The 24894-nt window shown below is 45.7% G+C and overlaps 1 protein-coding gene across 4 annotated transcripts in view; it reads left to right on the top strand.

Annotated features, from left to right (window-relative positions):
* LOC132455115 (fibronectin type III domain-containing protein 4-like) overlaps positions 1-1377 on the top strand; it is a 38383-nt gene extending 37006 nt beyond the window's left edge. Inside the window, exons 7-9 of one of the 4 annotated variants that reach the window (XM_060048859.1) lie at positions 765-838; positions 1085-1224; positions 1266-1377. In XM_060048859.1, the coding sequence (XP_059904842.1) occupies positions 765-838; positions 1085-1126 (116 nt within the window). In that variant the 3' untranslated portion in view covers positions 1127-1224; positions 1266-1377. Of the gene's footprint in view, positions 1-764; positions 1039-1084; positions 1225-1265 lie in introns of those variants that run through there. The other 3 variants (XM_060048858.1, XM_060048856.1, XM_060048857.1) reach the window with 3 other exon arrangements.
* Positions 1378-24894: the final 23517 nt, after the last annotated feature.

Below are 24894 nucleotides of genomic sequence, written 5' to 3'. Positions count from 1 at the left end.
AGGCCGCGGGTTATAGGGGACATAATGGTATGGATTTTAGTGCAGCGTTTGAAACCATGTGGGGGGTCAGCTCAATAACTTAAGATGATGGATAACATCAATGGAGATGATGAAGGACATGTGATGATAATAAATGCACACACCCGCTTGCACACAGATACACACACACACACACACACACACACACAGTCAAATGCAAGTGCATAACCCTTACAAGTACATGCGCATACACATAAATACACACACAAAGCACTGCAAATGCACATAGATGAAGCTTCCCATATGTCACATGCCAATACAAACACACACGTATACTTACGCACACAAGCACACACACATATAATCACACACACACTTACACACAACTTACATAGTATTGACTGGTTCATAAATCCAAATAGCTGCAGTGCTGACTTATGGCACGTGTTGGTGCATGAGAGTATGCTCACCCACACACAGACAAACACTGCATGCGAGGATCCACACACATACTGCGCACAAGACGACAAGATTATGAGTCATCAATTTCTTTATATACCTTTTACTCCATCCTTTTCTCTGCTTATTGGTTTTTTTGAAACTCTATTACTTAATCTCTGTCTCTCACTCTCTCCCTCTCTATGTGTCTCTCTCTCTCTCTCTCTCTCTCTCTCTCTCTCTCTCTCTCTCTCTCTCTCTCTCTCTCTCTCTCTCTCTGTCTCTCTCCTCTCAAAGCAGTCTAGTGAGCTCCATACTGATTTATCTGACCTTGTTTTACCTTAAAGGAAAGTTGTTGCCAAAACGGGAACATCAACGGACAAAATGTATTTCAATGAGCAGCGTGTGGGTAAAAGTCGAAGTGGGTAAACTAATGATTCAAGGAAAATTGTCAGCGATCGGTAGAAAGATAAACACCATTGATTATTGTCGGGAATTCATCAAGTCGTCATGTCAATTAACTCTTAATGCTTTGTTTCTTTGGAAAGAGGTCAGGATGATGTAAAAGCTCACGTGTTCACCTGAGTTTTCTACATTTTTCTTGTGCCCACTCATATATATGAATATAAATGTATCTTTCCCATAGATATTCTTCCCCTCTCCTCAGCTCCACAGGGGGTCCTCTTCGATCAGCATAATCAGGGTGTGAGCGTCTGAATGTGTGATCACAGTTCGGCCCACCCACGGCTAAAGTCTACTTTACAGGCTCTTCCTGGAAGGCTTTCTACTGATGAACATTTTATGAACCTAGTGTGGCAGTTTTAACTGCCGCTGAAGCTAAATTCCACCACCACCCTAAATAAGATGGAGGGTCGTTTATTGTCATACTGCAGAACATGAAGAAACGGATGAATAGTGCTGCAGTGGAATGGGATTTCCCTCCAGATCGAGGGTGTTTGTGATTGATCTCACCTAGGAATAAAGAACGACGATACACCGCCTTCTAGCGGCGGACTTCGGTACTGAATATTGACGATGAGCTTCTGGGCAGCAGGTATGGACGGACGGAGAAAGTGCTTCAGACGTTCGCTGCAGTTTACAGATTTTATATTTCACCGACATGGATGTACGAAGGACCACTAACTGTTCTCTGCTTGTAAAAAAAATATAAACCAAACAACAAACCCTCAGTGTTGTGGCATCAGTAGCTAAACACTGCCCTCTAGCGTCCGTCTCACAGCAGCTCAGTTATTTTGGCTTCTCCAATCCGCATAAACTGACCTCTCCTACTGGAGGAGCTCTGTTGTTATAGCTGGTTCAATGTTGATAGATTCCTGCACTGCAATATAAAAAACTTGATGCGTATTGTGTGTGTTTGCATATGAGGATTGTGCTGCTTCCAGATGATGTATAGATTACAATTTCATACCAAAGGCCTAAAGCCTCCAAAACATAGATGACATCGGCCTCCAACCAGATTTTTAGAGGACATTGTGACATTTCTGTTGGATATTCTTATAGAATGTCATTTTCAGGACGTCAAAAAATAAATTGTTTGTGAAAATTTAGTTTTAATTACTATGGCATTGATTTAAGATGTAAAAGACAAGTGTGTTTTTGCGTGTGTATGGATTGTGGTATTTCCACCACTAAAATAACCACAATGTGAATAAACAATGTATGCTATTGTTTATTATTTTGTAATGAATTCCTGCTTTATCATTTGAAGACACTAACAACCATTGGCTCCACTACAACATGTATTGTACTGTATGTGATATGGACGTGCAAATGAAGTATAGATTAGCGATTGGAAAATTAGATGGTTAGAATTATTTCCGTGGTAACGAAATAATGAACATTAAAATGGCAATGGTAACGCAGATAACCTGAGTCAGGTGTGCCTTGTATTAATGCCATTACAATTTCATCCAGCGGTCCACTCAGTTCACAGGAAAAACAGTTTCAGATCCTTGATATCACCCACATTCATCCAAAATAATAAATAGCGCTTGGTTGATGGTAATAGAAACACACAAACACAATAAAGCGCAACACAGTGGTTGCGGAAGTAAAAATCCCATTCATTTTCATCATAGAGATTTTGATCAAAAGCCTTAATGTCGTAACCATCCAAATTATACTTACCCTGCGCCGTTACATTGTGAATCTATGGCATTTGCTCCTGTAGAAGCCACAAGTTAAACGGGGCAATATCTACCACTACACCACCTATAAATCCTGAAGTGTGACATGAGGTCTTTGATTGGTGGAGCTCGCCGTTACCAGTGCCGTGTTCCAATACCCGTACTATCCGTACTTACGAGCCAAATTTTGAGTACGTAGTACGTTCCAATTCAGATCCGGCGAAAAGAAGTATACTTCAAGGACCCGGATGTCGTACTCAAAACGGGCTAATCGTGAAGTGTGGATCGAAGGACACTTTCCGTACTCAACGGCAGCCATCTTAGCTACGTAGCGGAAGAGGCGGAGCCAGGCTGAGCCAAACTCGGCGCATTTTCCACATAGCCTGCATTAATAGTCATTTTGTAGTTTTTATAGCTGCTAGGCGTAAAGAGTTCACCGTTCAAAGCGGGATGTTTATTGCGGGGGAGGAGCCGCGGCGGCAGTCGTGATCGTAATTTCCGGTTAGTGCACCACAGTACTCGATTTGGAACAGCACTCATATCTGAAATATTACGGATAGTATACTTCCTTTAAGTATACTCATGGAAGTACGGGTATCGGAACACGGCACAGGAAACGCTTACTGCACCCCAGAGCCAAGAGTTGCGACACTCTCTGATCTCGCCTGCAGGGTGGTCACGTGGTTCATGTAAGCCTGTATAGTTCCAAAACACGCCGCGCTGCCATGTTCTTCAATGGGACCGACAGCAGCGATTGCAATATTGAATGGTAAATCTAAATTAAAAAACACATACGCAAGAACTTTTCTGACTATTGCTGCATATTTGCAAACTCTAGTTTTTAAAGGCCCACTTTGCAAAAGAATTAGCCAAAATAACCTTAATTATGCAGGTTGAGAGTCGTTCTAATCGTTCTACAACCATTTCTGGGTCGTTCGGCGGGTGTTTCATGCCCCAAGTCACTTCTCCAAGGAAAAAGCTAATGCGCAACTTGCTTTGTTCGGACCGACACAATCCGGATGTGACGCAGCGGAAGTATCCAATCGCGCCTCAAAAATGTAGGCTGTGTCTCAATTCATAGGACGCATCCTTCGTAGACCGCGTCCTTCGAAGGATGCGGCCTTCGTAGACCGCAAAGGACACTCCGAAGGCCGAAGAAATGGGACGGTCTAGCCTACGGAGCATTTCCGGTTTACGTAACAAACCGTTGCCGCCCTTTATTTTGCGTGACCACGGGCTGCTCCTGTCACCTAGCAACCCTGACAGCTGACCTGACCTGTTAGTAAACAGAAGTTAAACCGGACAGCGCGAAGAAAATAACTAAGAAACCAACAACAATTAATATTGATCGTTATGTTTTTGTATATACTAGTTTTATAATAATTGTTGTAAATAGTCACATGAATGTTTTTTGTTGTAAATAGTTTTATTGTTGTATATATGTTTTCTAAGTTATATACGAATACATTAGTCAATACAAAAAAGTTAGTTAGGGTTTTAATAAATAGTTAATCAAAAAAGTTAGTTAAATAGTTATTTAAATAAGTTAGTTTCAATAAATATGTAAATAATAATAAACAATGTGTTAAATATAACAGAACATAAGTTATTTGTCCACCAAACGCTCAAATTGAGAAAAACCTATCCATTCTTTCCCTTCTCTCCTGGGCTCTTCTCTCCTCTGCCTCCCTTTGTAGCCTCATGTCCTCTTTTATTAACTGGAACATTTGCATTTAAATTTAGGGCATTTAGCAGACGCTTTTATCCAAAGCGACTTACAATAAGTACATTTGTCATAAGAAGTGCATCAATATATCGCTGTCGGTACAGAAAGGATGTTCATAGAACCAAGTGCAAGTACCACAATCGGCTAATCAATTCCCCGTGTTACAGCCATGATAGCAGCTACTGCAGTTGTTACACAGTTAAGTACTGTCTATAATACAATACAATACAATACAATCCAACACAGTGTACAATGGTGGCCAGAAGGGGGAGGGTGGCTATGCAGAGTCGAGGTGGACTCTGAATAGGTGAGTTTTGAGTCCTTTTCGGAAGATAGTGAGCGACTCTGGAACATGTCTTCCTCTCTGTCCCTCTTTCTGGACCTCGGCCCTCGCTGTCTTTCCTCCTCCTGATCCTTGTCCTCCACCTCCTGATCCACCACTGCTGTACTTGCTGTACTTGGCCCTGGTGTGTTCTCAGGGATGGAGGCAATTAGGACAGGGGGGTTGGTGGAATGCCTCTGTCCCAATACCTCATCCATGAGGACCAACCAGGGCCAAGTTGCAGCAGTGGGTTTCCCACCTACCCCCTCTCCTGACCCTGGATACTTGCAATCCTAAGGCAGAGGAAATCAATCATGGCTGTTAACAACAGCAGTATTAAAACAAATTAGCATGGTTAACTTGCATGGTTAAAACAAATAATGTATTTAAAATGACATGTACATACTTTATATTTTTTTTTAAATTGTCCCATTTTTTCTTTGCCTGCAGGGGAGTCACCTTCCCCTGCAGGCCTATTTTCTCCAGAATTGTCCTAAACACAGACATTATTAATCAGAGAAAACAAGAGACACATTTACCAATCATGTTAATAGCCCATGTTAACAATAGGCCATTTATAATATATATATTTGACCATCTTGTAAAGGTTACATTTAAATTAGCCCTCATCCTATATGAAGCCCATAATAATAAGACAACCAGTAGAAGTCAAAACACCCTTTTTCTTTGTGTGTTTTTCTAGTGCTGTCTAGTACTGATGCGAGCTGTGACTTTTTTTGTCTTTCTTTCTTTAATAACCCAAAATAGGACATCGTAGTAAACGATTTCTGGGGATGTTGTATCTTTCCTGCTGTTTAATGAGGGCTAATTTAACTAACCTTTACAAGATGGTCAAATGTAGATATATAAATGGCCTAATATAATTAGGCCAATTTTATAAACTAACTTACGATATAAATAAACGATTGTTTCCTTACCCCCAAGCCACACTTGCTGAGTATTTCACCCCGGTGAACAGCTCATCGTTCTCCCCCCTCTATAGAATAAATCGAGCAGCATGCTGCTGGCTCCCTAAACCAAAACCAAATGTTAGAATTAGTTTTGCTTTACACTACCAAACAAAAGCATCTTAAATAGCAAAATAACCAAGTTAACCGTGTACTCAATCCCAACGTCTGTAACGTTACGGTCTGAAAACCAGGGTCCACAACCTGTGTTCGCGTTGGTCCATTTATCTAACGTTACAGAATAGCAAATTATCTATATAATGAATATTAATTCAGCGCGGACAACTGTGTCTTGACATTACAGGCACTTTATTAAACAGGCATGAAGACGTACGAACCCAGCATCATGTGACCACACACACATAATCCTATTGGTCTACTGTAACGTAACCTGCGTAATACATTAACCCTTAATGTACTGCATTCAGATACACCACATCTCCCTTTTTTACGAACATGTGAAACAATTTTTTTTCAATGTCCATCAAAACCTGTGAAAGAAAACAGGGTTAAACAAATCCTGGTAAACTGATACTCTTTCTAAACATAACATTTTCCAACTTATTTTCTGAAGTAAATATCTCCCCTGTAAAACTGGTACATTGAAAAAACATTTTCTGCTCAGCATGAACATATGACAAAATCATTTTTTTCCTTTTCTCAGCCACTTATAAGTTCAGTCTAGTGGGCTGTATAATTGCTCTCTCAGACCTGGTTCTGGGAGTGGAAACCCCAGGAGAGGGAACAGGAGACCCCAAAGCAGGTGCAGTGTCACCCTGCTCTAGGACCGGCAGTGGCTCCTGTTGCTGCTGTCCAGCCTCGTCTCGTGACGGAGACTGGAGTGGTATAAGATGCAGGCGGTTGCGTCTTACCACCCCATGTGGCGCATCCACAAGGTAAGATCTCGGCGAGGTGTGACTCTGGATCACAGTCCCTGGTGTTTTTGTGTCAGTCACCCACACCTCCTGACCTGGAGACAGGCTGCTGAGTGGCTTTGCACGATGTCGCCTGTTGAAGTTTGCAGCATCTGACGTCCTCTTCTCCCTTTCTTTCTGGAACAGAGTGCTGCGGTCGGGCAGTGCAGGTTGCAGCTCAGAGGAATGTGTCGGCACTGTGGTGCGGAGACGTCGACCCATGAGCAACTGGGCCGGGCTGTATCCATTCTGAAGAGGTGTGGCTCTGTATGCAAGCAGAGCCATGTACGGATCAGTTGCCTTTTTCAGCAGACCCTTTACGGTCTGTACTGCTCGCTCAGCCTCGCCATTGCTTTGTGGGAATTTGGGGCTACTGGTAAGGTGTTTGAACCCATATGCAGAGGCGAAGGAAGCGAATGCCTGGCCGGAGAATTGAGGGCCGTTGTCAGACATGAGCACCTCCAGGATGCCGTGTCTGGCAAACATCGATTTCAGATGGTTAATCACATCATTGCATTTTGTGTGTGTCAGCAGGGCAAGTTCGACGTACCTGGAGAGGTAATCAACGACGAGCAGGTAAGTTTTTCCCCCCAGTTCAAAGAGATCGGCCCCCAGCTTTTGCCATGGGCGCTCGGGGCAGTCTGACTGCATGAGTGGCTCACTGTGATTGCGGCGCTCTTGCAGACACGTTCTGCATTTGAGCACCATCTCTGTGATTTGATGTCCCAGCCCAGGCCACCACACAGTCTGACGGGCACGTGCTTTGCACTTCACGACCCCTTGATGGCCCTCGTGCAGTCTGTCCAGCACATCGTTCCGCATTGCTGCTGGAATGACCAGACGTGTGTCTTTCAGCAACAGTCCATCATGTACTGTGAGTGTAGCCTGCTCGGGCCAGAAGTGTTTCAGGAGTGGTTCCTGCTGTGCGTGATCTGGCCATCCGTCTGCACACATTTTCATGACACGAGAGAATACACTGTCAGCTTCCAGCTGTGCTTTGAGTGTGTCCATGAACGTGGGACTGACAGGTAAGTTGTTGACAATGCAGTCCACGTAAATGTTCGTGCTCTCCATCAGTTCAGTGTCACTTGCGGTCATTTGTTTCTGTACAGGTGAACGTGACAATGTGTCAGCAGTCCAGAGTGACTTTCCAGGAACGTGCACGATGTCATAGGAGTAGCGCATGAGCCGCATTCGAAAGCGCTGTATCCTTGGTGGCAACAGGTCGAGTGCTTGTGCGCCTAGTAAGGAGAGGAGCGGCTTATGGTCAGTCTCTAGGCAGAAGTGCTTTCCTAACAAAAAGTCCCGGAAGCGCTCACATGCCCAGGTTAGACCCAGGGCCTCCTTTTCTACTTGCGCGTAGCGTTGCCCAGTGGGTGAGAGTGAGCGGGATGCGTAAGCTACCGGCCTCCATTCGCTGTCCCATTTCTGGAGGAGCACGCCCCCCAGTCCATAAGATACTTTGGTGTCCCTGCTCGTGTCATACATGGCCAGGACCGGTGGAGAGATTAGTGCTTCCTTCAGCACCCTGAAAGCCGCCACCTGGTCGACACCCCACAGCCAGCAGTTCTTCTTTGAGAGAAGGTCACGGAGAGCTTTGTCTTTCTCTGATAGCTGGGGTATGAATTTTCCCACCTGGTTTACCATCCCCAGGAAACTCCTCAACTCGCTCACGTTTGTAGGCTCTTTCATGTCCCTGATGGCCTCTGTCTTTTCTGGATCGGGGCTGATGCCTGACGTGGTGATGACATGCCCGAGGAACACCACCTCACTCCTGGAGAGCTCGCACTTGTCTGCGTTCAAAGTCACCCCTGCTTGTTCAAGCTTTTTCAACAAGGCATGGAGACGAGCGTCGTGCTGTTCTTGGTCTTTTCCCCACACCAGCAGGTCATCGATGTGGCAGACCACCCCGTCGAGTCCATCTATCACCTCCGCCATGACACGCTGGAAGTGCTCGGGCGCAGAGTTGATCCCAAACGGAAGACGCTGGAAGTGATACTGTCCGAAGGGTGTTATAAATGTTGTGTATTTGGCTGACTCCTCGGCTAAAGGAATCTGCCAGAATCCCATGTTCGCGTCTAGTTTACTGAAGATTCTGGCTCCAGCTAGCATTCCTAGACTCTGGTCGACTGATGGCAGGACATACTTCTCTCGACACACATACTGGTTCAAGCCCGTGAAGTCCACACACAGGCGTAGTCGCTGGCTGTTCTTCTTTGGGACGACGACGATGCCGGCGCACCACTCCGTAGGCTCCTCAACGCGCCTGATGACCCCCATCTCTTCCATCCGCTGGAGCTCCTCCTTCACCTTTCCTATCAGAGGCAGGGGAATTCTCTGTGGAGTCTTTAAAGAGAATGGCACGGCCTCTGGCTTGAGCTGGATGTGGTATGGACGCCTGATGTCGCCTAGGCCCTTGCAGAGTTTTGGGTAGGTTGCCTTTAAAGAGTCCATGGTGACGCTGTCGACTCGAATGAGTAGACCCAGGGCAGTAATGGCCGGTAGCCCGAGCAAAGGTGTGCTCAGGCTTTTGACCACATAGACCTTCTCCTCCGTCTGCTTGGCTTTGTAAGTCAGCTGCATTTTTGCATAGCCAGCTACCTCCAGCTGAATCTTTCCTGGACCCAGCAAGGGTTTCTCTGGCTTGTGGAGGACAGGCATTTGTGCCCCTGGGAACAAGTCTTTCAGGTCACTGTCCGAAATGGCGGTTACATCTGCGCCGGTGTCAAGTTTGAATTTCATCACTTTCCCTTTTATCTGCACATCAGCCGCCCACATGTTGTTTTCACATGACACAGAGCCCAAGAAGAAACTTTCCCCCTCTTTTTCCTCAATGCACGCTACCACAGACTTGCTTATGCAGACGCGCTGGTAATGGCCTTTTTTTCCGCAGCCCCGACAGGTTGCATCGTTGGCGGGACACTTGGCGGGACACTCGTGAGAAGGCCCCCCACACTTGTAGCACTGGGCGCTGTGCTGCATGCCTTTGTCTCTGCCTTGCGTGTGTTGGCGGGAATGTGCGCCGCTGCTTTTCCAGTTGGTATATTGCTGTCCCTTTTTTATCAGTCTGTCTATGGAGCTCCCCTCCATCTGCATCACACTGCTAGCGTCACCCCAAAGTGTGCTCTGTTGCTTTTTGACTTCTTCAGACTGTCTTGCCATATCAATGGCTTTTTGCAAAGTCAGTTTTTCCTCCATCTGCAAGCGTTCAGAAAGTCTGGTGTTTGCAAGCCCCACTACGATCCGATCTCGTATGAGTTCATCATGCAAGTCCCCATATTGACAGTGTTCTGCTAAAGCATGCAGGGCAGTGATGAATGCCTCGACAGTCTCATTTGGTTCTTGTTTTCGCATATTGAAGCATGCACGTTCAAACACAATATTATTTTTCACAACAAAGAAATCCCGGAATCCGTCTTTTACTTTGTCATAAATTTTCATGCCAGCATCACTCAGTTTTAATCCTCTCAATACATCGTCGGCTTCATCCCCCATACAATATATTAGAGTGTTAACCTGAGTTTCCTCGGAGTTCGTAGTCAAGTTGCTCGCTTGCCGAAACCTCTCGAACCTCCGGATCCATTTTGTCCAATCGAGCGGTTTGTTGAAATCGAAGGGCTCCGGTGGCTGGATGTTGAATGTAGCAGTTGGTGCACTAGCCGCCATGCTCGCTTGTTGCACGTTAACGTTTCCCTCACGTTGTTCGCTCTTAACATCCACCAATGTCTCTCCCTCCGTCTCTGTCGCCGTGGACCGTTGTGTCTTGTGCTTTTTCTTTCGGGTCATAGACACAGCACTTCTGACACCATGTCGTATATTCTATTTGAGGAATATTAATTCAGCGCGGACAACTGTGTCTTGACATTACAGGCACTTTATTAAACAGGCATGAAGATGTACAAACCCAGCATCATGTGACCACACACACATAATCCTATTGGTCTACTGTAACGTAACCTGCGTAATACATTAACCCTTAATGTACTGCATTCAGATACACCACAATAATCGCCACAATTTCGGTAAATATAACCATTTTGACCTCTTACATTTGAAACTATAGGGCTTAACGGGTGTTCTTAGTTAACGTTACAGCGTCACTAACTGTAACGTGACCTTACTTATATTGCCTATTACTTTAATGAAAAAAGTTTTAAGGGCCCTTGTTTTTTTTAACATTTGTATCGTTAAATACTCCAGTGACTAGAAACCAAATACTTACATTTAAATGCAAAACTTAAATCGCCATTCTCCGCCAACTCCATTGATTGAGTGCGCAATGAATCTTGGGAGGGATACGTTGGGCCGTGAAGGATCTTGGGATACGTTGGGCCGTGAAGGATACAGCCGATGCATCCTTCAAATCCGGGAAAAGAAAGCTGCATTCGTAGGCCGCATTTGAAGGACCCTTGGAATTGGGACAGCACTTGGCGCGTCGCTGTGACGCATCCTTCGAATGCAGACTTCGAAGGATGCGTCCTAGGAATTGGGACACAGCCGTAGTCAGATTGTATTTTCGAAAAAATGCTTTACGGCACAGACACACCCCCAAACATGGCACCGGCTAGATATAAACAGCCAGTTGCGAGGCAATTGTTGCATTCATCATGGATCAATCGACTGATAAGGGACCCAAGAGGCGACTGTCGGTGGAACAAAAGAAGAATAAAAAGAAGTTGGACCAGAAAAGAGACCAGACACGAGTGAAAGGGGAACCATGCAACTTTTTTGGCTTGATTTACCTTAATATAACAGGTTAAAAGTCATTGCGATGGTTCTATTATACATTTTTGTTCGATTGGTCGTTGTTTCGACTCCCCCTAGCGCATATTGGCGGAGAAAGGGATTATGCAAGTTTCTGCTGGCGACCCGCCACCCACTCTCGTGGGAGTCTCGGGTCTCGCGAAGTAACGAATTGCTTTACGCCACAATCCCCCAAACACGGAACCGGCTCGATATAAACACAAGTAAGGGATTGTTACATTCATCATAGATCAGCCGACTAAAAAGAGACAGAGAAACCCAATGTCGGAGGAACAGAAGAAGAGAAAAGGGAGACTGACCGACAGAGAGGCCAGACACGAGTAAACGTTGGACGAGCTTTTCAGGAATAGCGTGAACTGAAAGAAAAAGAAGACTGCAAATCAGACGCCGACTTGGCTTGCTTTTGAAATTGAAAGTACCCTTGGGTGAACTTTGTCTTCGTGGTATTCTTGATGTTGATAGTCCCTGTAAAAAATAGTTTTCTCGACCGTTTTGTTGTGAGCCCTGTATGTTTCTAGCTTGCTTGGGTGCAACCATGGAAACACCTTTGTTTCCATGTTTTATTTTTGCTGTTCGTCTGTCTCGTCCCCCAGATACAGGCTGAATCCCCGAATCCAGGTTGTTGTTTATTTAGATTTTTATGTTGGCCAACACTCTTACACTGATTGTTCTGTTCAACCAAAGATAAAACAATTAGAGGTCCTAAATGCGCAATAATGACACACTTCCTGTAAACGCTTTCTTTTTAATGCGCATGCGCGTTTCATTCATTCCCATGTTATTCCCAAGTATTAACGATCTCCTTTTGTTTTCTAATCTATGAATAATTGCATTTACTTGGGTTATATATAAAAGAAGAATCGTTAACTCCATTCACTGAACGGGGCGATCCACTTTATTTCCAGCGCTCCCAACACAGAGTCAAAACAGCGACCCACACGCAGACACTTCCGTTCTCCTCCTTCAGAATAAGAGTCCCTAACAGGAACTGGGTTACATATGCATTAATCAGTGCTTTTAGACGTGTTTCCAATGGCTTTGTTGTGCGAAAGAACGGGCTGCGTTCAATGAAATCAAAACCAAAATGAGTTGAGCCTTCTTTTTATGTCCAAGATTGAGCCCCGTTTATAAACAACCCTTGCGGGTTTGTCCGTTGGCTTGTGTCGATACGTCAAGTGTATACGTCATCTGTAAGGGCATGACCCCGCCGAGTCAATCTGACACCCACACCGGCTTCTTTGAAAAGAAATGCACATGGCTAGCGTAGTGTAGAAGTGCATGGGGAAGGGTCGTCAACGAGTTGTTACGACATTGTAAAATATCTACTACGAAGCTGTAGGGGGTGCTGTGTAGAGAAAAGTGTGTGCGCAAACCAAGAAAACAGCGAAGAAATGGCCGATCCTGCATAGTGGGCCTGTAAGTTTGAGGGGGAAATGAATAGCACTAGGCTACTGACTTTAGTGGCTTAACCTAACTAAATCTGTTCTGAATTCAAATTCAAGATGTTAATTTTTGCGCAAATGGACTATTTGATTTCCTTGATTTTGCTTGTAATTCCGATTAACTTACCCGTGGTCAGAGAGCGATTGAGAAAGCAGAGTAGCAACAGTCCATTTAGCATTTAGTTTCCAGGCAACTTCTTCTGATGAGGCCGGAGCTGACCACACAACCATGATACTTTTAAGACTAAGCCAGAATGTGTGTGTCTTGAAAAACAAGAACAAAGTGAAGGAACAGGGATGAATATTGTATAAATAAGTGTTAACAAGAGAGGAATACGGTGAGGAAAGGAGACAATTAAAAAAGCAATACAAGTAAAATGGACCACTTGTTATAAAACCCGCCAGCAAATGCAGATTCCACTGCCTAACATCTGCACGCTGCAAAAGAGGATGTACCATGTAAGGCCACGTTCACATTTAGCGTTTTTTGTAATAGGGAAAAGTTGAGCCCACCGTTTTTTCAACAAAAAGAAAAGCTGGCAGCATTTTTGGCCCTAAAAGCACAGAGAGCGTTTTTTCTATTGCCGAGCAACGAATCCATTCTAGACCCGACGTTACTCGCCTACTACGTATCCAGGCTAGAGCCCATTAGACATGATGTAGATCTCGACGTGTTCTGTAATTAGTGTCAATGTTCCGCTTGTGATTGGTCAGTTGCCCAAAAGACGCCTGACGTCGGCCGCTTTCTGCCAGCGCTTGTGAACGCGATTGTGCCAGCGCTTGTGAACGCGATGTGAACATCTAGTGTTTTTGCCATACGGAGCGTTGAAAAAAGTTCAACTTTCAGGAAGAAATCGGCCGACATCAGGCGTCTTTTGGGCAACTGACCAATCACAAGCGGAACATTGACACTTCGTCACGAAGGAAACTCTCAACTGTCAAAACAAGAAACAATGGCAGACAAATCACTCGGGAAAGTGCCGGTGGAGCGATTAATAGTTTTAATTGCAGAACATGTCGAGATCTACAACATGTCTAATGGGCTCTAGCCTGGATACGTAGTAGGCGAGTAACGTCGGGTCTAGAATGGATACGTAGTAGGCGAGTAACGTCGGGTCTAGAATGGATTCGTTGCTAGGCGATAGAAAAAACGCTCTCTGCGCTTTTAGGGCCAAAAATGCTGCCAGCTTTTCTTTTTGTTGAAAAAACGGTCGGCTCAACTTTTCCCTATTACAAAAAAAGCTAGATGTGAACGTGGCCTAAAGCTGGACCCAGTGTTTGAGATGCTGAGTGTTTAGAAAGAAATCCTCCTCACGTATCAGCCTGAGGTTTGTGGTACCAAAAACAAGTGGGAACAAGGACTAAGAACAACGAAGCGAACATTAAGTAAGTGAACAAGAAAAGCAAAGTAGAGCCAGGGGGTATCAATAAATAAAACAATGTTAGTCATGTGTGGAACAAGAACAAAAAATTTGTAAACTGGTGTGCGGGTATATCTAACTTGTAAAACAAGAACAAAGTGAAGGAACAGGGAGGACTATTATAAGTTATTAATAAACAAAGAAAATACTCCACATACATCAGGCTGAGGTTAAGGATAGTAAAGTTCATCAGGTCGAAAGGAAGGACAACAATCGCAGCAGTCGCCGCCACCAACAGCCGTCGCCAGCACAAGCCGCCACCACTAGCAGCAGAAGGCAACACCACCATCCTTCACCACCACCAGTCAGCTCAAGCAGCCATTGCCTGCTGCAGCAGCGACATGCAGCAGCAGTGTTTGCCGGCACCAGCCAGCTAAAGCCACCAGCAGCACCAGCCACCGCCATCAGCATCCACCATCAGCAGCATCCATCATCAGCCGCATACACCATCAAGCAGCAGCCGCCGCCACCAGCAGCACCAGCCACCACCTGCAGGAGAGTGAAAATAATCAGAAGACCTTGAATAGCCTGTAGGTCAATGAGTTTCCCCACACATGGCCAAATTGCTGCCAAGTTGGGGAAGGGGTAGACAGAAGCTTACATTATGAAAAAAAAGAATGACACTACTGTCTGTGTAATAACATTTGAAAGCTTGTCATTATGGCTTATTTTTTGTGTGGAATAATTTCTATTCATTAATGTAATCCAACTGCCTTTTCAAGGGTATAATTAAACAAAAGCAACCTTATTTCTACTAGCTAAAGCATCAGACACACAGTACTCCAACACCGTAGCTAACACCGTCAGGTTCAGCAGATTAAACCCGTCGTTAATCAACCTTATTGATCCTAGTAATCCTACATCAATAACTAACTAAATAAAAGTTGTCAGAGATTCACTACTTAACTACTGGTGCAGTGATACCTTCACTGCTGGCGAAATCGAGTTTACTAACTAGCAAGCAATGACTGAAAATCGGTCGTCTACCAAGATAAAAAATAGATATAATTGTGTTGTCCTCACTGCAGTGTAGCAACTGCAGCTATACAACTAGTTAACCTCTTCCTTATAAATGACGACGTGAGTCGTAGTAAGCTTTATGTCAACCCGGTATCACGCGATTTCGTGCTCATGCGCACAAACGTTAATCTGTGCGCATCGTGTCCCAGATCACGATTGTCCGACTTTTTTAGTACTGCACAGAACGAAATGTAAACCGATGCATTCTGAATGGGAGCGTTCTCTGACAATTAACGTTGTTTTTGAGGAGGTCTGCTTACAAATCAGAAATGTTGACATATATATAACTAGATAATAATATATACAAATATATAACTCGAGGGTGCACTGTACTATCTGCGCTCACCCCTTCTGAAGCTTCTCTCTCTCTCGCTCTCTCTCTCTGTCCCTCCCTTTCTCTCTTTCTCTCTCTCGTTTCGTTCTGTGGAGCACGTCAATTGTCGGAGAACGCTTCCATTCAGAATGCATTGGTTTACATTTCGTTGTGTAGCACAAAAAAAGTCGGACAATCGTAATCTGGTACACGATTCAATAGATTAATAACGTTTGTGCGCATGAGCACGAAATCGCGTGATACTGGGTTGTTTATGTGGAGGTATAGGTTTACATGGTCAAAACTGTATTAATTTAGTTTTTGTGGGCAATGTAGACGGTAAATTCAGAGCCCCTAAGTTATTTAATATATGTTCTATAATTGTATAATTGAGTTTTCCTGTTTCATGCCAATTCACATTCTAAGGTGTAATGACTAAGTTCCGCCACTAAGCGATGCTATTGAAGTACTGAGAAGGTTTGGAGCAGAAGAAGAAAGCTCCGTTGTGGATGTGTTTTTATGGGACTCTCTAGGGCCCTTACATAGTCGACGCAACGCTACGCTTACGCGTCGAAAAGGCTACGCGACGCGACGCTTCGGCCGCCATTAAGCGTCGAAGCGTAGCAAAACGCGTCCTCCAAATTTTTGATACGCGACGCGCCGATCCATGCAATACCAAGCGTTGTCGGTGGGGGCGATACTGCAAATATTGTACATTATTACTACTATAGGTTATATTTACAGAAGAACATATGAGAGGATGCGGGAACGTGATAAGAATGACTTGACGTCTCTTACTAATTATCTGTGCCAATTTATGCAAACCCTTCCACAGGGTCAAAGTGCTATTTTGATGCGCGACATCAGACAGCTGATGCGGGATTGTGAGCCATTTTAATGATCTTCTTGTCACCCGATATTCGTTCTATTGCTGGCCTTATTTGTTTTAGAATTAGCCTATTTGAATTAATTACGTAATGTTTTGTGTTCACGTTCTATGTGAAACATAAATGTTCATGTTCTGTGTGAAACATAAGTTCAGTAGCCTCTTTGAGTGGATGAAATTTGAAAGCGTGAGTGTGTAGTGAATGAAAAATGTGTGCGTGTATGGTGGGACTATTTTCTGTATTTGATAAATAAACCCCTTTTCTCTAATAATGTTGCCTACCATATAATTTCTGTGGACATTATGCGCTATAGCTTAAAGCCTTTGGCTGTAGGCCTACACTTAAATAATTCATTCATCTGTCAAGGCAATAGCTCGTTGTATAAACATTTTATATGGATATGAATTAATGAGTTTGACGTAAACCAAATTAGGTAACTTGTGTAACATGATAACTAATGAATCAAAAGTCATGCTTCCAAGTGACCAATGTATATACATTTATTGGTCAGTGCGCATACCCAATCGTAGCACATTGTACTGGTGGGGAAACACGCCAGCATCTGACAAAAAATAATCTGCCAGCTGCTCCCTGACAAGGGCCGGTTTTGGTGAGTCGGGAAGATATCGGATGACTCGCGAAAGGAGATCATCAAACTTTGGCGCCGACATCCGAAAATACTGGAAATGTCTCTCCTCGTCCATGCTTCGCATTGGAAGCACCAGAGAAACAAATTCCCCATCATGATCTCGTGTGGTATTTAAAGGGCGCACATACCACCGCCTATCTCTGCGCTTCATCACTCTTCTTCCGTAGCCACTTTGATCGGAACGTCACCTGGAACGTCCCCCCGCGAAAACACCGGTGACTCTGCTGCCACCCATGGCGTGAGTGGTGTATTGCATGTCATGCATTGCCCGCGACGTTCGCGTATGCTGTGTAGACTATGAAAGGAAGCGCGACGCTCGCGTCACTCACGTCGTTTACGCGCGTCGCTCGCGTCGACTATGTAAGGGCCCTAAATCGACGCCACTTCGACCTGGGCGGGACTTTACGTCCTACGTCACTCGCTATGGGTTTGCATGTGTGCGCGTAGCCATTTGTCTCAGGGATCTGTGCACGAACTCCCTTGCACTACAGATTACGAGCGTCAGTGTCGTACGCGATGGAGGGTGGGTGACATTCCTACAGTCTGTGATGATAGGCTATATTTCTACAAATGACTTACTATTACTAGCGATTAACATGACGAAACAACACGAACTAAGCTAACATTAGGCTATAGCCATACCAGATAACGCCATACCAGCTAACCCTAACTATTTCTATTAAACTCTGAACCATTTTGCAACAGGCAACTGTGTGTTGGTGCGTCTTATTGCTTCCCACATCTGCGTCTGCATCTTTCCCACTCCTGGCTAATAGTTTCAGCTTTTGTACTGTATATCAGAAATCACCCAGTACCACACTGCTGACTTGTTGATGTTTCTCTAGGTATCTTAAAGGTCCCATGACATGCTATTTTATGTATTCTTTAATATAGGTATTAGTGGGCAACTAACACAGTATTCAAAGACGTTCCCTAAATTCAGCCGTGGTGCAGAGTTACAGCCACTCCGAGCCAGTCGCACATTGAGCTTCCCCCAAATGCGCTGTTTCGGTGGGCGTGTCAAGGAGGAGGGTGGGGGTGTGGCCCTGAGCAGCTTGCAGCCACCATGCGCTCTGTTTACAGTGGATGTATCGCAATGGCGAGCCGCACACAGCCTTTAGCCGTGTTCTGTAAATATTCTAGAACACACGGGAGTCCTGGAGCTCTATATCTAAATATTATCATATAGCCTACACAGATATCTATATCATATAATATATATTATCACGGCCAAAAGCTGTGTGAGCCGATATTATGAATCTCAAACGACCGCGTTGGGTTCTCCGACGTTCCTGGTTCTTCAACGTCCACATCAATGTGAATACACACACTGTAACGCAAGTGTTTCTTGTCGGTTCTTTGACGTGTCTTGTATTTCCACAACGAGACTGTCGTGGGGGTTATCTGAGCCATGGTTGAGAAGGAATTGGGGGAAAGGAACTTTGATTTGACTCGCTGAAGTACATGAACTGCGACATGCCGCCGGTTGCCGCGAGGCACCATCGCCCGGCAGCGGGCAGCCGGCAGCAGGCAGCGAGCGGTTCAGTCGACTTCAGGTTGATGTGAAAGTGGAAGAACCAGAGACGTCGCAGAACCCGACAAAGTCGTTTGTGATTCATAATATCGTCTGGAGGCGCACACAATATGTTATATGATATAGATATCTATGTATATGATATTATTTAGATATAGAGCTCCAGGACTGTAACGCAAGTGTTGTACACTTCCTTGTTATTTGGATAACCGTTCTGCTGTTGGTGTGATGGCGCAACACGTCGGACTCTCGTATCTGGTATTTCTACAACGAGACCCGTATTGGGGGTTATCTCAGCCAAGGTTGAGAATGAATTGGGGGGAAGGAACTTTGGCTTTGACTCCCTCAAGAACATGAACCACGACATGGAGGAGAAAGGGATTGTTGGCGGCGAATGTCTCCCGCTTGAGCCCCGCTGAGGGACCACCGCCGGAGGCGGAGGTGCATAAGCGCTGCCCGGCAAAGATCCCTTTCTCCTCTTTGTCGTGGTTCATGTTCTTGAGGGAGTCAAAGCCAAAGTTCCTTCCCCCCAATTCATTCTCAACCTTGGCTGAGATAACCCCCAATACGAGTCTCGTTGTAGAAATACCAGATACGAGAGTCCGACGTGTTATGCGCCATCACACCAACAGCAGAACGGTTATCCAAATAACAAGGAAGTGTACAACACTTGCGTTACAGTCCTGGAGCTCTATATCTAAATAATATCATATAATACATAGATATCTATATCATATAACATATTGTGTGTGCCTCCAGACGATATTATGAATCACAAACGACTTTGTCGGGTTCTGCGACGTCTCTGGTTCTTCCACTTTCACATCAACCTGAAGTCGACTGAACCGCGCGCTGCCTGCGGCCGGCTGCCCGCTGCCGGGCGATGGTGCCTCGCGGCAACCGGCGGCATGTCGCAGTTCATGTACTTCAGCGAGTCAAACCAAAGTTCCTTTCCCCCAATTCCTTCTCAACCATGGCTTAGATAACCCCCACGACAGTCTCGTTGTGGAAATACAAGACACGTCAAAGAACCGACAAGAAACACTTGCGTTACAGTGTGTGTATTCACACACACACACACACACACACACACATGTGGCGCTCGCACGGTCGAGTCTCATTGGCGGGCCAACGTCTCTGGGCGGGCCAGGCAGAGTAAGGGGAGGAGCTGAGATTCCTCATGACGTCATGAGCACAGATTTCCAAATCAGCGCGCTTGAGCCTCCGTTTTTTCAAAGGCGAGCAGAACAGCTAGTGCTAGTTTTACACCAAACGCAAGTTTTAGCCACTGGGGGACCATAGGCAGGCTAGGGGAACTCATATTTATGTTAGAAAACCTCATAAATTGAGATTTTCATGTCATGGGACCTTTAAGTTTCCTACTGGAGTCATCAAAACTTTGGACTTTGTTATTGTAAGAAATATTTTGTTACAAAAACACTTTGTGTCTTACCCTTAGCGTTACCCTAACCTTAACCCCAGTAACATTTCTTCATCATAAACTACAAGTTACGCAAAATGGCATACAAACATCCAGTCCAATATTAAAGAAAAAAGCTAGCTTCATTAAGGAATCGAACCACTTATCCCCGCGTTAATGAGTTGTTCTCTGACCACTACCCATCAGGTCTTAGTACATGCGATTCAAGAGTTAACCACATTGTACATTGTGCGAGTATCCGGCACTCGCGATGTGTGTGCAGTCCAAAATGAAAGAAAAAACCTTGCATCACTAGGGAATCGAACCCCCAATCATCAGTTGGTCGTTGGTAACTGTAAACAAAGAGATCGCATTTTGTTTAACTGCTAACTAACAAACGGGTTTATGCGTTCACTGAACAAAGATTATGGAAATAAAAGACCACTTTTCCATCAGAAAAAATCATCAGAACCGTTATTACCAACCCATAGACACTAAAGCCAAAACCTTTCTCACATGCACACCCATCGCGAGTGACGGCTATGCGCACACATGCACACCCATAGCGAGTGACGTAGGACGTAAAGTCCCGCCCAGGTCGAAGTGGCGTCGATTTAGAGAGTCCCGTGTTTTTGTCCATGGTTTTTATCGAGGGCAACATCAAGGAGAGATATGCTTCCGCATCATGGGTCTATGGCTACGCCCTAATTCATGACGTACCGGATGCAGAAATATTCTTGTTTTTTAGCATTGTAGCATCATAAGCGAGAGGTCTGACTGAGCGATAGCAGTCGCACTGTTTACCGACCATGGAAGTAATCCCCCGATGATTCTCTCTATGTTTAACAATTATTATTTTAGATTAGTTTGCCACTTTTTGACTTTACAAGAAAAGCACCTTGTATATACCTTTTTGAATGTTAAAACAGAAATAATTACCACTCGTTTTTTAATATATTTCGGTTTCTGAAACGAGAATCAAATGCCAAATATATACAAAGACCCATCAGCTGGTGTACCCAGGGAACTCACAAGGCGTTAGGAAGCAAAGGAGTCTGAAATGACCCCACATGGTATCATGGACCTATTATGTGTGGGTGCAATAAATAAGACAGATATGATGGTGGCGGTGCCAGCCCCATGTCAGGTTTCAAAAACAAGTAATACTGAAGCTGAATCTCAAACTTGATCCTGAAATGTATTTAACATGAAATATTGTACAGGGAGAGGGCTGTGGCCGCAATCAATGGAGGAGGCAGTCAGGTGTGCAGGAAGACAACAGGAGTATGATGGACAGGGATCTGACATGGACAGGGAATTTTTTTATTTAAACATTCAGAGGAAATCAGGCCTACTGTAGGCCTATGTAAATAAGTTTAAAGATGTCTAGGATAGTATAAATGATAACTGTAAATGGCAGGTGTACTTTGCTTTTGATGGAGCCATAATGTTATATTAATAAGCATTTTATTGATGGGCACCTTTCAGGCCACTTAAGCACACCTTACATGCATAATTAATAAATTATTAAAAACACTTGGGTGAGGCGTGTTTGTCACTTATGGGAAAGAGCTGGAGTAAGGGAATAAGATGCAGCTGGGCAGGATGCTGAGAAGTGATGCATGAGGCATGATGGTGGCACGGCAGGCAAGTAGGGGAGCATGATGGACTGGGATCTGATGAGGAAACAAAGATTTTCTAACTTAAGATAAAATATACTCTGAAGTTTCCATTTTCTGCAAACAGAAGAGAAGGGGTTTAGTTAAGGCCTTGTATCATTAATAAGCTAGACTGTGAAAATCAATAATAAACAAAAAAATAAAACTAAGTCTTAGTTTAAAGCCCACTTACCACATCAAGGTGCAGGCAAAGAGTGGGAACATAGAACAAAGACTCACATCACAAACTCAGTCACAACATGAACAAAACACATAAATACATGAAACGTGTACATAACTACGAGACCATAGACCCCACATCAAACTCAGACAGTCACATGTAAAAAACATATAAATACATGAAACATTTACATAAATACGAGACCATAAGATATGTTTGGGTTTCTCTTGTTTTATCTTAAAAACGAAATACACATAACATTAAGAAAAGGGAAGAAAATAAAAGTAATAATAGATAAAGCTAAACTCAGTGTTAAGGAACTGCGGGTGCAGGCAGGCAGGTAAGACCCAGACGCAGACGGTTTCAGGAAACGGCACTTTATTCAAGCCTAAAGGCTAAGGCACAGGAATCAGGGAACTCGGGAGATAACAGGGAACTCGGGAGACAACAGGGAACTCGGAAGACGCAGGACTAACAACCACAATGACAGCACAAGGAACAAAGGAAAGACGAGGGCTTAAATAACAAACACAACGAGGAACAGCTGAGACACATTAGGGGAGGGAACAGTAATCAACACAGGAGGGAAACACAGGGAAACACACACACCCTGACAGTACCCCCCCCTTAAGGGTCGACTCCCAGGCGACCCACGACAAGCAAAACACTGAAGAAAGTCAAACCCAAAACGGGTGGGTGGAGGGGCGCCAGGAGGGGGGAATCAAAAAAAAATAAATGGACTGGGGCAGAGCCGAGGGACGTCAGGCGGGCGGCCAGAAAACTGCCCCAGGGCATGGCAGGGAGCCTCAGGCGGACGGCCTGGGGGGCAAGCAGATGCAGAGTGAAGGCGGAACCCTTCAGGAGGCCGGCGGCAAGGACGAAAAGGGCTCAGTCCCTCAGGAGACCTGCAGTGGCAAAGAACCCCCTCAGAAGGCCGGCAGCGGTGAAGGCGGAACCCTTCAGGAGGCCGGCGAAGGCGAGGTAGAGGGCGGGTCCCCTCAAGAGGAAGGCGAGGTAGAGGGCGGGTCCCCTCTGGAGGAAGGCCAGGTAGAGGGCGGGTCCCCTCAGGAGGAAGGCCAGGTAGAGGGCGGGTCCCCACAGGAGGAAGGCCAGGTAGAGGGCGGGTCCCCTCAGGTAGGCCAGGTAGAGGGCGGGTCCCCTCAGGAGGCAGGCCAGGTAGAGGGCGGGTCCCCTCAGGAGGAAGGCCAGGTAGAGGGCGGGTCCCCTCAGGAGGCAGGCCAGGTAGAGGGCGGGTCCCCTCAGGAGGTAGGCCAGGTAGAGGGCGGGTCCCCTCAGGAGGAAGGCCAGGTAGAGGGCGGGTCCCCACAGGAGGAAGGCCAGGTAGAGGGCGGGTCCCCACAGGAGGAAGGCCAGGTAGAGGGCGGGTCCCCTCAGGAGGCAGGCCAGGTAGAGGGCGGGTCCCCTCAGGAGGCAGGCCAGGTAGAGGGCGGGTCCCCTCAGGAGGAAGGCCAGGTAGAGGGCGGGTCCCCTCTGGTGGAAGGCCAGGTAGGGGGCGGGTCCCCTCTGGTGGAAGGCCAGGTAGGAACGGAGGGCGTGCCTCCCCTGGACGGTCTGGAGGGCGGACCCCCTCCGGCAGGAGCAGAGGCCGGTCCCCCTCTGGAAGGAGCAGGGGGCGGGCCCCCTCAGGCAGGAGCGGAGGCCGGTCCCCCTCTGGAAGGAGCAGGGGGCGGGCCCCCTCAGGCAGGAGCGGAGGGCGGACCACCTCAAGCAGGCGAAGAGGCCGGTCCCCCTCTGGAAGGCGAGGAGTGGGCTCAGGAACCGGACAGGGCTCGGGGACCGGAGTCAGTGCGGGAGCTGGAGTGCCAGGAGGAACCGGGTGGTACCCCAAACTCTCCCAGCGATCTATTGCCTTCCCTAAAAACTCAAATAAATCCTCCCACTCACGGCTAACTTGATCGTCCGCTGGGTCCAATGTTGGTGCTGTCATTCTGTTACGGAACTGCGGGTGCAGGCAGGCAGGTAAGACCCAGACGCAGACGGTTTCAGGAAACTGCACTTTATTCAAGCCTAAAGGCTAAGGCACAGGAATCAGGGAACTCGGGAGACAACAGGGAACTCGGGAGACAACAGGGAACTCGGGAGACAACAGGGAACTCGGGAGACAACAGGGAACTCGGGAGACAACAGGGAACTCGGAAGACGCAGGACTAACAACCACAATGACAGCACAAGGAACAAAGGAAAGACGAGGGCTTAAATAACAAACACAACGAGGAACAGCTGAGACACATTAGGGGAGGGAACAGTAATCAACACAGGAGGGAAACACAGGGAAACACACACACCCTGACACTCAGTTAGTTATGGGCATACATTTAAATGTAAAAAAATTACAGAGGTCATGGATCGGATGTGCTCCGTTATGCAAGCTCCAAGTCTACAATTGAACAATGTGTTTTTGCAGTTTTGAGTGCTTTGTGCCAACTTGTGCTCCGTCATGCAAGCTCCAAGTGTCACACTGCTTAAGAAACAGATTCCTTCCAACTAACTATTTACGAAAAATGCAATCAATAACTTGTGTACAAATAAATGGTTACATTTCAACCAGCAACGAAGTTGGAGTGGCCTACACACATGTCATACATAGGTAGCTACACAAGCTAATGAACAATTAAATACCAACGCTGAAATGTTAGACTATTAATAATAAAATAAAATGATACCGTAATGCACCCGTTCTTTGTCTTTGGATCTTTTGAATAAATGGATCAATGTATGGTGAATCACAATGATCCGTCACGGTAAGCGGGTGGCAGAGAGGCAGGTAGGACAGTTCGGGTAAAAGGTTAATTTATTAACTCAAAAGGCAAGGAACACGGGTTACGCGGGTAACAAAGGTAACACAGGGAACACCGGGAAACACCCAGGACACAACTCACCACAAACTAAAATGATCCGACAAGGAACAAAGGAAAGACAAGGGCTTGAATACAAAACGATAGTTATGTTATTATAACTCTAGTTCTATGATTGTAGGCGTAGCCGCAAACTATGCACCTATCAGTGTGGGCACCGCCCACATTTCCCACGGTATCGTGTCTATATAACGCGGTGTATACCGTCGCTCATCCTCCACGCTTTTATTTCAGC

Source organism: Gadus macrocephalus, chromosome 4, assembly GCF_031168955.1.
Source record: "Gadus macrocephalus chromosome 4, ASM3116895v1".
Taxonomy (NCBI): domain Eukaryota; kingdom Metazoa; phylum Chordata; class Actinopteri; order Gadiformes; family Gadidae; genus Gadus; species Gadus macrocephalus.
This window is presented reverse-complemented; position numbering and strand designations above follow the sequence as displayed.